General features: G+C 49.5%; 1 protein-coding gene across 4 annotated transcripts in view; it reads right to left on the reverse strand.

Annotated features, from left to right (window-relative positions):
• The window catches only part of LOC109306132 (granulocyte-macrophage colony-stimulating factor receptor subunit alpha-like), a 39,101-nt gene that overhangs the window by 3,048 nt on the left and 23,402 nt on the right, over positions 1-12,651 (reverse strand). For 3 of the 4 annotated variants that reach the window (XM_019529399.1, XM_019529403.1, XM_019529402.1), the window contains 2 exons: positions 5,754-5,792; positions 4,605-4,734 (listed from right to left, as the gene is read on the reverse strand). In XM_019529399.1, coding sequence (XP_019384944.1) covers positions 4,605-4,734; positions 5,754-5,792 — 169 coding nt within the window. Of the gene's footprint in view, positions 1-4,601; positions 4,735-5,753; positions 5,793-12,651 lie in introns of all 4 variants that reach the window. The other variant, XM_019529400.1, reaches the window with a different exon arrangement.

Below are 12,651 nucleotides of genomic sequence, written 5' to 3' on the forward strand. Positions count from 1 at the left end.
ATCCTTTTTGAATTGTGGAGCCCAAAACTGGATGCAGTACTCCAGCTGCGGCCTCACCAAGGCCGAGTACAAGGGGAGAATGACGTCCCGGAAAATATGTGCCGTTACTACTTGTCCCCAGGGAAATGCATGTTCTGGTTTGTGGGCATGCACCTTTAGGGGTGAAAACATGTATACAAGGCCACATCCAAACAAGTGTGGACATTTGTTTCCCCTGGGGACAAGAAGCAGTGGCACACCTTGTGCTACTACTATTTGTCCCTGGGGAACATGCATGCTACACACCTTGCCAAGCAAACAGGGCCTGCCAACAGGGAAAGCAGTTTGCTGGCAGTTGCTGGAGGCAAGAGGAGGAAGGAGGAGAGAAGCCAGGGACCAGATCCTGCCCAGGAAAGGTAAGTGATCCAGCTGCCTGTATCTGGTTGTGCTGACTGCTTGTTTGGTGTGGTGTGTGCCCTGAGAGGCTGGGAGTGACAGATGACTGCTGAGTGACTGTTGATTGCTGGTTGTTCCTGACTGTTGTGGGTTTGCTGCCTTCTGTGTGATTGCTGCCTGGGCCTGACAGAAGCCCAACAAAGGGGCTGGTAAGTACTCCGGAGGTAAGTACTCCCACCCATAGGAGGGGACACCTGGTAGTGGGGACTCTCTCCTGAGGTCCCTCCATGCCTCTATTTGCCGTCTGGACCCCTTGGCCCAAGGGGTCTGCTGCCTTCCTGGGGCCTGCATCCAGGACATTGCGGAGAGGATGCCCAAGCTTGTCCATCCCTCTGACTACTACTCCATGCTTTTCATCCACATGGGAATGAATGACATGGCCAGGAGTAGTTAACTGGGTCATGAGTGACTACAGGGGGCTGGGGGCTAAAGTAGTTTTTTCTTCTGTGCTCCCTGTTGCAGGCCATGGACCCAAGAGGGAAGGCTGTGTGGAAGAAGTAAACAGATGCCTGCAACAGTGGTGATACCACAAGGCTTTGGTTTCTTTGACCACAGCATGCACTTCAGGGAGAGAGGACTCCTGGAACTAGACAGCAAGCACCTCATGTGGAGAGGTAAGTCCCTGCTCTCAGCCAGGATGGCTGATCTCCTGAACGGGGCTTTAAAGTGACTGGGGGGTGGGGAAACTCCAAGTGGAGTATGCCTGGGGACTGGCACACAGGAAAGCTCCCATGTGGAGGACACTAAGATAACTGTTTTTGAAAATGTTAACAGAATGATTCTCCCATAGTGTCTCAGGAAATTGAGGGTGTCAGTTGGGGGCCTTAGCTGCCTGTATACCAATGGGGAACAAGCAGAAAGAGCTAGCCTTCGTGTTCTCTCAGCCCTCGTCAAGGTCCCTTGCACCCAGGATGCAGTCCAGCTGTTGCATGAAGAACATAGTCCTGCGGGCAGCCCTGGACTGGAGGTTGTGATCCATGAGGTTGGTGCACTGAGTCTGCACAGCCTTGACCTTTACGTTGTGCTGTTGCTCGGACCATTGTTGGCAATGCTTCCACATGCAGGCCGCCATCTCCTCCTGTATATAGACATTTGACTGAGTAGTCTAGCCGAACTGCTACTGCATGTCTGCCCTACCTCAGACCACTATGAGGTCGCAGATCTTTTGCTTAGTCCAGAAGGGGCTCCAAGCTGATGTCTCTGATGTCAGGGACGCTGCCATCACAGGTGCTGCTAAGAGCCTCCGGGCCTCAGGCAGGGACTCCGGGTGTCATCTGGGCTTGCCATATGCCCACGGTAGAGGCATGGAGCCTGGGGGCCAGGCAGTGGGGAGACAGGCCCCAGGGGGCAGAGCCAGGGTCTGCAGCACTGCTGTGGCTGGCCTGTGCCCACAGCAGAAAGACATGGTACCCAGGGGCAGGCAACAACTAGGGGCATAGGCCCCAGGGGTCAGGCCAGGCATCTGGAGACCAGTCTAAGCCAGCTACAGAGGCATCACAGCCATGTGACTCTGCCCCAGGTACAAGGCTAGCCCCCTGCTGGTGTCACAATCGGGCAGATTTGCTTTCAGTTATATAGATGTTTGGGTCAGAAGGAACCTTAGCAGATTGAGCCTGACCCCCTGCCCTGGGCAGGAAACAGCGCTGGGGTCAGACGATCTCAGCAAGGTGCATGTCTAGCCTCCTTTAAAGACCCTTAAGGTAGTGGGGAGCACTACCTCCCTTGGAAGCCCATTCCAGGTTTTGGCAACCCTTACTGTAAAGAAGTTCTTCCTGATGTGTAACCTAAATCTGCTCTCTGACAGTTTGTGGCTGTTGTTCCTAGTTTCTCCAAAGGGTGCCCTGGTAAACAGAGCATCTCCTATTCCTTGCTGTCCCCTCCCCTGATAAATTTGTAGGAGGCCACAAGATCACCTCTCAGCTTTCTCTTGTGGAGGCCGAAGAGATCCAGGGCCTTCAATCTCCCCTTGTAAGGTTTTGCCTGCAGGCCCCATACCATATAAGTGGCCCTCCTCTGAACCCTTTCAAGGTTGTCCACATCCCTCGAAGTATGGTGCCCGAAACTGTACGCAGTACTCCAACTGCAGCTTAACCAATGCTGCATAAAGGGGCAGTATCACCTCCTTGGACCTGTTAGTGTTTACATATGCACTACTGTGCAGTAGCTAATGTGTCGTTAATTTAGTACAGGGGCAGGCAAAATACAGCCCATGGGCCTGGTTCAGCCCATCAGGCAATTTCATCTTGCCCATGGACGCCCACTAATTAATTGTACCTCACCCAGCCCTTCTGCCCGTGAGGGTGGGAATGAGATACCCACATATCATGGGCGACTGGTGCCTTCTGGCTCTAGGGGAGGCACCAGTGGCCTATCACTAGTGCGGGGGGACCCCCAGCGGCCAATCCCAGAAGTGCCAGCAGCAACCCAGAAATGTCGCTGGCTGGCAAAAACTGGAAATGCCACCAGCACTTCTCAGGGAGTCACCAGCCAGTGCTCCCCACTCCCCAGCCAGTAAGGGACAATTTCAGGGGGGTACATGTCCCCCCGTCCCTTGCCAACGCATCATCTATTCCACAAAAGACACACCCCTGCAACATATCCTATTCTGGCTCGCTCCCACCCTTGTGCATAGAAGGCCCCAGCCCTGCCAGCATGCAGCTTCCAAGCGGGGCTGCTGCTGTCACTGCTATAGTTGCTGAGGGACCTGCTTGGTTTCTTCAGTGTCCCACTCACTCCAGGCACTGGTTAGGGAAGGGGCGGGGGCAGGAAGGGAAGGGAAGCTGCACCTGGGCAGGAAGACAAAGCATGGGATTTGGGCTGGCAGCAGTGCAGAGCCTGTGCTCAGGGGGTGGTAGGGGGTGGGTTTAAGGAAGGGTGGGGAGGTGTGGGAATCCCCTACTCACTCCCCACCCATGGCACAGAGCCTCCACCAGTGGTGGCAGCAGCACCAAGTGGGGTGGTTGGAGCACTTGTGCCCAGTGCAGGTGCTGCTGCCAGAGTTGTGCAACTCCAGCTAGCTTTTCACATGGGGGCAAGGAGCACAGCCTGGCTGGATGCCTCTATCATGCAGAAGTGGAGGGGAGCCCCAGGCTCTGCTTCACCATGGAGTCCCAGTGCCTGCGTGGCAGGGAGTGGTGAAGGCAGCTGGCTCCACTGTGTGGGGCTTTCCTCCAATGGTGCATGAGTGCAAGAGCTGCATGTGTGCCACATGGAGCCCCACATGATAGAGGTGGGCCAACTGGGCTGTGCTTCTCACCCCCATGTGCAATACTGGCCAGAGCCAGGCACTGCCAACAGCAGTGCTTGCACTGGTCATGAGCAATGAGCACCCCAAGTCTGCTACTCCTGCCACTGGCAGGGGCTGTGTGCTGGGGGCGGGAGTGTGTGGATCTCCACTCCCCCACAAACCTCATACACCCAGACCCTCCCCACACAATCTCCCCACATATTCACCCCTCCAACATACCCTATTGTCCCCACACACACAGGTACACCCATCACAAACCCACTATACATGCTCCCCACACTTCACCATGTACACACCCCTAACCACACCCCATGTTCACAATACACAAGAGTAAAACTTTATTTTTTGAGTTATTATTCAATCACCTCTATATACACTACACAAATACAAATCATGACAACAATATTTATACAAAAACATTAAAATATGTTATAGTAGGTGTTTAACTGTTTGTTTGTTTTTTTGGTTCCAAGGTGGCAACCCTCCCCTCCCAAAAGAAGTATTTTGAAGGGACAAGGGGAGGGACTTCTGGTGGCAGTGTTCAGTGGTTAGGGGTGGGATTTCTGGTTCCAAGATGGCGACCAGGATGTAGAGCCACCTGTCAAGCAGCAGGGCTACCCTTGTGGTCCTCAACAACTCACCAAAACTCATTAAGCAGCCAGCCTTCCAACCAAAATAATTGCCCACCCGTGATCCAGTACCTGTATCTACAGGTACTAGCAAACTGTGCATTAGACTAATTTACTATGTAGTAAGTCCTGCGCACGAGTAGATGGTGACATTTTACTGCTCATTAAGTTAGTCTAATGCACAGTAAAGCATCTCATGTAGATGTGCCCTGTGAGTGGAAGATAGCAAGTGAGATAGATAGGGAATTACTGGGATAAAATTAGGTCAAGAATACGCAGTCTTCCGTTCTTACCAAACTCAGTTGTTTCACTCCATTCCCCCCAGTTTTCACTTATGTGACAATTGTATCCACGGGCTCTGATTTTCAAGAAGTGCTTTTTCTTCACATTAAAATGTTCAAATCTGTAGGTGTTCTCATTTACCTAATATCAAAGCAATTATGAAGAAAAAAAGTACTCAGTCTCTGCATAGACATTAATAATGCCAACTTTCCATTTTCTAATGCAAGCTTTACATGAAGACCATTTCTCCCTAGTGTAAACAGAGTGTGGATATATGCAGTTTCTTCCAAAGCATGTCCCTCCACTGACTGTTTTCTGTTTGGAAGTTATTTTTCCTCCGTTACAATTTGAAAGGTGACAACTTGCAATTTAATTCTTGTGCTCAAAAGAGACTTCTTGGTCCCCTTCCTTGCTAATGGCTCTTTAATAGAAGCTGAAAAGGAAGATGGACTTCTATCAGTTTGTCGTATCAGAGATTTGCAGGGTTAGGTGATATTGTGAGAAGTAAATTCTTGCATTCTCCTAATACTCCTCACTGTGTTTGTGACACATTATTGCTTTAAGACTCAGGCACTAAAGTGTCATAATTACTATCCCATACATATTGTATAGACCCACAAGATCTATGTTACTCTATAAATCTATAGTTCTCTTGCTGGGATTTAATTCCTCTAAGGTCTAGGATAGTTTTCTGGACTGAGGCAGTATATATAAAGTAAATTACTTAAAGAAGGCAGTTATGGCAAATGTTTGTGCCTCAATAGAGCACCAGTGCTTTATATGAGCTCAAGTTTTTTCTGTGTCTTTAGTTAAGCTATCTTAAAAGAAGGAAACAAACCATGTTGTCACCTTTTCTTCGACTAAATGCAAGATCAGATAATAATCAAAAGATGTTTTATTGCCTTCTGAAATTAGTGGAAAATTAGGTGTGTAGAAAGTATCAAATGTGTTGAAGCATCTCTATTACCAAATCCACTGATTGTGATCTGGAATTTTTCAGAATTTTGTAAATAAAAGTATATAATAAAAAGCATTAAATATTTAGTTGTCACCTGGGCATGAAAATTATTTGCACGCTTGTAATAATACTTTACACAGCGATAAGTGTATAGATCAAGGCAGCAAAAAACTGTAGATCCTTATGGAAATAGAAGACTTACTATTATAAGAGGATCATCACTCCTTTCTGCGGGATCAGCCTGACAACAAAAGATATATTTTTACTTTATCATTATTTTATTACCAAGTAAACCTAATAATCCAGCTATTTCTTTTCTTTTCTTCTTCTTTTACTTGATTGGCCCATGGTAACATATGGCATATTTAAGCTGTGATGATTATCAGGGATCCCAGTTTTCTCTGATTTTAAAAAATCCCCAATTTTCAGTTTAAAAAAAGTAACCCCAAATCCACATTTTGCTATGATCAAAATGAAACACCAATATATACATATCTATATATTAGCAGCATATCATTGAAATCACAGAAAAATGTGGATTTGGGATTACTTTCTTTTAACCAAAAATTGGGGATTTTTTTAAAATCAGAGAAAACCAGGCTCGCTGATGATTATACAGTAAGTGTTATTATAAAAAACTCATTCGTTTTCCTCTACTAGACGTCTTTGAATGCTTGATTTTTCAGTTGGGAGAAACAGTGAAGAAATAGTTATGATAAACAACTATTCACCATTCTGCACATGTAGAACCTACTCTGTGGGTGCATCTAACACATCACCCTGCAGCGACATAGTGATACACTAGGGCTGTGTGAAGTTTCTGGTGCTGATTCAATTTAGAGAAGATTCAGCCTGATTTGGTGGCCAAATCTCCGAATCCAAATTGAATCAGGGGACCAGTTAATAAGTCGAAATTGATTCAAAGCTCTCCGAATTGATTCAGAAAAGATTCGAAGAGCTTCAGTGATTCAGGCAGTCCCTGCCCACTGCAGCAGGGAGCCAGACCCAGACGAGTTGGTAAGTAGGGGGCAGGGGAGGCGGGACTGGGGGAGGGGACCATGGGGCCCCTGCCAGGCCACATCCTCTGCCTGCTCCCCCAGCCCTCCCAAGCACCTGCTAATCCCTGACTGCTCCCCTAATGCCCTCCATGGCTGCCCTGCCTGCCCCAGCTCTGGCACTTTAAGAAAAAAGAAAAAAAAGAAAAACCCCTCTACTCACTGGCTCCTACAGCAGCCTCGGGGCTTCTGGGGACTTGTGCAGAGCTCCCCATGCAGCACAGTGCAGTGGAGGGCAGCGGGGATCACACCCCCCTTTACCCCACGCTGGGCAGGAGCCAGTGATTCTAGGGTATTTTTTAATTTGTTTAAGGGCTGGAGCTGGGGCAGGCAGGACAGCCATGGGGGAGCTGGGGGAGTGTGCAGGAGTCCTGGGGTTCATGGCAGAGGCCCCCATGAGGTGGGGGGCAGTGGGAATTACCCCCCCACCTGGCAGCAGCCAGTGAATGGGGCTGGGACAGCCATTGAGAGTAGGTAGGAGATGGGACCTATGTGATTTGGGTGCTTCAGCAGCAGCCAAATCAGATTCAGTCAAATCAGTTTGGGAGAATGATTTGAATCACTGAATTGAATCACTGTCCTCTGAATTGTCTGAATCCAAATCTGAAGCGAATACTACCCACTTCACACAGGCGTACAATATGCTACATCACTGCATGGTGCTGTACAGTGACATAGCAATCATGTGCATCTACATGTAATTGCCAGTTATGCCACCATAGTGGCATGCTTCCTGGCTATAGTGCGCTGCTAGTCATGTGCTTCCCTCAATCTAAACATGTGCTACCTGCATGGCGCAGTAACAGCCTGTACTGCACCATGCTTAGTACTTCCAAAAGGAAGTACTAGAACACGGCAGTAACAATGTTACCATATGGTGATGTGTAAACATGCCCTGCTTCTCTCATTTTGGTCAGTATCATAATGATACTTGCTAAACACGAGTAGATTTGCTATCTGCAAATGCAAGTAGCAAATTTACTTGCGATCACTAACTGTGCAGTAGGACTCATGTAGACTCCTGACCAGGAGCAAATCTGTAGGGCTGTGCGAAGCTTTAGTCGCTGATTCAATTCAGCAGAGATTCGGCCCGATTTGGCAGCCAAATCTCTGAATCTGAATTGAATCAGGAGACCCTTTAATCTCTCTGAATCGAATCGGAACCCTCTAAATTGATTCGTAAAGATTTGATGATTTGGATATAGACACAGCTTTAAATATTTTTTCTACATACCTCAAGGTACCAGGGGGCTCCACTGGGGTGGATGCAGCATCCCATGGGAGCACGGGAGTGGAGGGATGGGGGGAGGGAATCCCCAGAACACTCAGCAATGGACCCGGAAGTGGACCAGAAGCACTTCCAGTCCGCTTCTGGTTGTGTTCCGGAGCACAGGGGGAGCCCCACCCCCCCGACTCAGTGACCGGAGTCTCCTGGGTCTGGGGGGGCATTTGGGGGCCCCCAGCAGTTGACCGCTGAGCCAGGGGGTGAAAGGGGGAGTCCCCCACATGGTCGGCGGCAGGCCCGGAAGTGGACCAGAAGTACTTCCAGTCCACTTCTGGGTTCACTGCCGAGCACTCAGGGGGGCCCCCCCCGTGCTCCTGTGCAATGATCCATCCAGCCCAGCTTCGCAGTGTTCGTGAGCCATGACTGGTACCTCGAGGCATGTAGAAAAAATATTTAAAGCTGTGTCTATGGCTGAATTGCTGAGTCTCTGAAACAGCACTGAATCGTTGGATTCGGGTGAATTGAATTGGGAAAGTGATCCGAATCAATGAATCAAATCACTGTCCCTGATTCGGGCTGAATCTGAATTGAATATGGTCCATTTTGCACACCATTTCAAATCTGCTCCCAGTCAGTCAGTCACCAGGGAGTGGGAAATTGCTCCCTGCCTCCAGGACCTGCCTGCTGCCAGGACAGGCTTGGCCACCAGAGCCCAGGTAAGGACTATGTCTCCCTGCCCTAGCAGCAGGGAGCTTCAAGCCCCTGGCCCACTCCGAGATCGGGATTGGCAACTTGGGCTGGGAGTTTCTTATCTCCCAGCCCCTTCTTCCCAATTGTGATCTGGGAGTGGGGGGCTGGGAGATCCTTATTTCCCAGCACCAGCTCCATGATTAAGAGAAGGTAGAGGGGGGACCTGGTGACAGTCTATAAACTCACTAGAGGGGACCAGAAGGGTTTGGGAGAGACCTTGTTTCCCCTAGCACCTCCTGGCATAACAAGGAATAATGGCCATAACTTGTTGGAGAGTAGGTTTAGATTAGACATCCATAAGAACTACTTCACTGTCAGGGCGGCTAGGATCTGGAACCAACTTCCAAGGGAAGCGGTGCTGGCTCCTACCCTGGGGGTCTTTAAGAGGGGGCTTGATGCCTACCAAGCTGGGATCATTTGAGCCCAGTTTTTTCTCCTGCCCAGGCAGGGGGTCGGACTTGAAGATCTACAAGGTCCCTTCCGACCCTACTTCTATGATTCTATGTTCACGGGGCCTGTGCTTGGAGATCCTGACCTCCCAGCACCAGCTCAGTGACTGTGGAGCTGGCACTGGGATATCAGGATCTCCCAGCACTAGCCCCATGACCATGGAGCTGGTGTTGGGAGCTCCCTGCTAGCTGGGACTGAGAAGTCTGTTCTCTACCCAGCTCCACAGTCAGAGAACTGAGTAGGGAACAGGTTCTCTAGCCTACATACTGTGATTGCGGAGTGGGGGCTGGGAACTGTCCCGCTCAGGGGCAGGTCCCAGCCCCCTGCCCCAGTTGGGTGATAGAGGTGGGGCAGGTCCCAGTCCTCTGCTCTGATCCACTAGTGGGGCAGCTAATAGCAAGTAATCCCCCCCAGCTCATTGCTAGCTGCCCCACTGGTGGATTGGGGCAGGGAGCTGGGACCTGCCCCTCCCCTGAAGCTCTTTCCAAGTCCCCTGGTGGTGCTCCATACCAGCTCCTGGGCTAGCACCCAGGGGAATCCTAGAGCTCCCCCTGGTGGCAGCAGGGGCCCATTAGAGAGCCCCAGGAAGCAGGAGCAGCAAATCTTCTCCCACTTTCCTACATGTGTAGACTCCTACCTGGGAACATTTACTCATGAATAAACTGCTCTCAGATCTAATGCACATGTAGACACACCCACAGAGTAGCTGCTACATGTGGTGAATGGTGAAGAGTTCTTTATTTTCATTTATTTTTCTCATCTAGGAATAAACTATGCAAATTAAACTGTAGCAGTAAATCTGATTTACCTATTACATTTGAGAGAAAAAAAGCCTTTTTTGTGCTGCTGGATTAGGTGGAGGAGAAAGACAGAATAGATGTCTAACATTGGTCTGGAATAAGGAACTGACCCTTTACTGACCCCCTTTAATGAAGGTCACAGAAAGCTTTGTGACATGCTGGAAGCCCCAGGCAATGCACCAACACAGAGGTCAGGGGAGTGCTTATAGGCACAGAGAAAGTTTTACAAGTGAGGGCCTAAAGAACCAATTCCAAGTGTTTTCTCTTCCATACGAAGACACGTGGAAAATTTAGCTGAATGATGCTGTCACTCACACAAGGGGATGGGGCTTTGGAGGAGGTTTTGCTGGAAAGATTGGAACGGAATCGACTTAGCAAGGGTACTGGGAGGATGGGAAAATGAAGGATGTTATAATGAGGCAGTGTATTTTTGCACAAAGGAAGGCTGGGAAGGAATTTGAGATATTTGGAGAAGGAATGGACTCTGCAGAGTGGGGACAGAGCCCAAATATGGAGGTGGGATTAAACTGCACAATTCAAAGCCTGTATTACAGGCTGTTCCCCCACATCAGGGAACAATTGGATCTGAGATTAGTTCTCCAGCTCTCTCTCACAGAAAGTAGCTGAAATCAGACAGTTTTTAGACCTGCTTATACAATTCATGGTGCTAGGCTGCCATCATGTGGTCATTCTGTTTGATTGTCTCAAAGCGAAAGTAAGTTCAAAGCTAAAGTTGGTGCCTGCTTGCACTGGTGCACAGCAATCCTATCATGCAAGGACTTTCAGATCTGACTTTGTCTTTCAGTAGGTCTAAATTAGCCCCTTAAATTAATCACTTAATATTCAGTGGGTGCATCTACACATGTAATTAGCATGTAGCAATAAACTCCAGCGTAGTTTGTGCCAGAGTCAGCTGTCCCTGGGCATAGCATCTTCACGTGCACCTGCATACCACAGCTGTTTGAACTAGGGTGGAGCAGCCCCAGGCTGGCAGAGGGCATGGGAGTCAACCCTGGGCTCCTAGTGGTGGCAGAGGACAGTGAAGATGCTGGGGCACAAAGGACTCGCCCCCACCAGCAGGAACAGGGGTTTCCCCAACGACAAACAGCAGCAGCACAATGTGTGCTGCTGCTACTTGTCCCCCTGGAATGCCCATGCCAGGCACCTTCTGATATGCAGCACGTTGCCCTGGGTGGGGTTGGAGAGCCTGGGGCCAGCAACTGTGCTGACCCCAGCACCCTTACCTGGAGTGTTAGGGGCCTCTGGAAGCTGCAGCATGGCAATCCTGCAGCAGGGAGCCTGGGCAGGAGCCAGAGTGTGGCTCTAGCAAGCCAGGCTCTGATTTTGGATGGCATGCACTGCCACCACATGTGCTGCCCTACTTTTTAAAGAATGGGTTTTTTGACCCCAGGATCTCCTGGGGTCAAACCCCCTCCCTTGTGCTGCAACTTAGCAGTTCAGGGAACACCTGCATGTGCAGCATGTGCAGTGCCAAGAGGTCTGCGGTGCTTGATACCACACATCCATGCTTGTCTGGACCTGCCAAAGGTGCTACAGCACAGGGCTAGCTGGCAGGCAGCCCTTGCTCAGAAGCACTTTTGTGCCCTAGCCAGCCCCAGTCACTGTCTACACATGCTTTTCAGCACACTAAGTGACTCTGCCATAGGATAATATTTGTTTCATTCAGTACTTGCTTATAGTGGAGTCAGTTCATTTCCTGCACCCTAAAATGGGCACACATGTAGATGGTACTTAATCAGGTACGCAGTAAGGTGCACCCAGGAGGTCATAATTAACCCCCTCAATTATTCTTTAGTCAGAAAGTCTGGTCTTTTAGCCCAGTTTCCCAAATGTTGTCCTCTTGTGCTTTCCTATCGAGTTTCTTTCTTGTAATGTCCATAGGACCCAGGCTGTAAGAAGGGAAGTTGGGTTGGATGAATGAACTGTAAGGTGGATAGAAAGCTGGCTGGATTGGTAATAATCAATGGCTTGATGTCTAACTGGCAGCCAGTATCAAATGAAGTGCCCCAGGGGTCTGTTTTGTTCAGTATCTTCATTAACAGTCTGGAAGATGGGATGGATTATACCCTCAGCAAGTTCGCAGATGACACCTAGCTGGAGGGGTGTAGCACATAAAGTGAAGGGTAGGGCTAGGGTTTGGAGTGACCTAGAAAAACTGGAGGATTGGGCCAAAAGAAGTCTCATGAGGTTCAACAAGGACAAGTGCAAAGTCCACTTAGTGGACAATAAGCTGGATATGAGTCAGCAGTGTGCCCTTGTTGCCAAGAAAGCTAATAGCATACTGGGCTGCATTAGTAGGAGCGTTGCCAGCAGATCGAGGGAAATAATTATTCTGCTCAATTCTGCACTGGTGAGATCACATCTGGAGTACTGTGTCCGGTTTTGGGCCCCCCACTATAGAAAGGATGTGGAAAAGTTGGAGACATCCCAGTGGAAGGCAACAAAAATGATTTGGGGGATGGAGCATGGCTTCTGAGGAGAGGCTGAGTGAACTGGGTTTATTTATTCAGCAGAAGAGAAGACTGAGGGGGGATATGATAGCAGCTTTTAACTACCTAAAGCGGGGTTCAAAAGAGGATGGAGCTAGACTGTTCTCAGTGGTGGCAGATGATGGTACAAGGAGCAATGGTCTGGGAGCTCAGGTGGTGTTTTCGTTGATCCTCCCAGTCTCGGGCTATGGGCTGAGAAGGGAGAGGAGGATCCATGCAATGAACCAAAGACTGCGGAGCTGGTGTCATCGGGAAGGCTTTGGCTTCCATGACCACAGCCCGCTCTTTGGCGAGAGAGGCAGCGAGCTGC

Source organism: Crocodylus porosus, unplaced genomic scaffold, assembly GCF_001723895.1.
Source record: "Crocodylus porosus isolate Cpor-Errol unplaced genomic scaffold, CroPor_comp1, whole genome shotgun sequence".
NCBI classification, from domain to species: Eukaryota; Metazoa; Chordata; order Crocodylia; family Crocodylidae; genus Crocodylus; species Crocodylus porosus.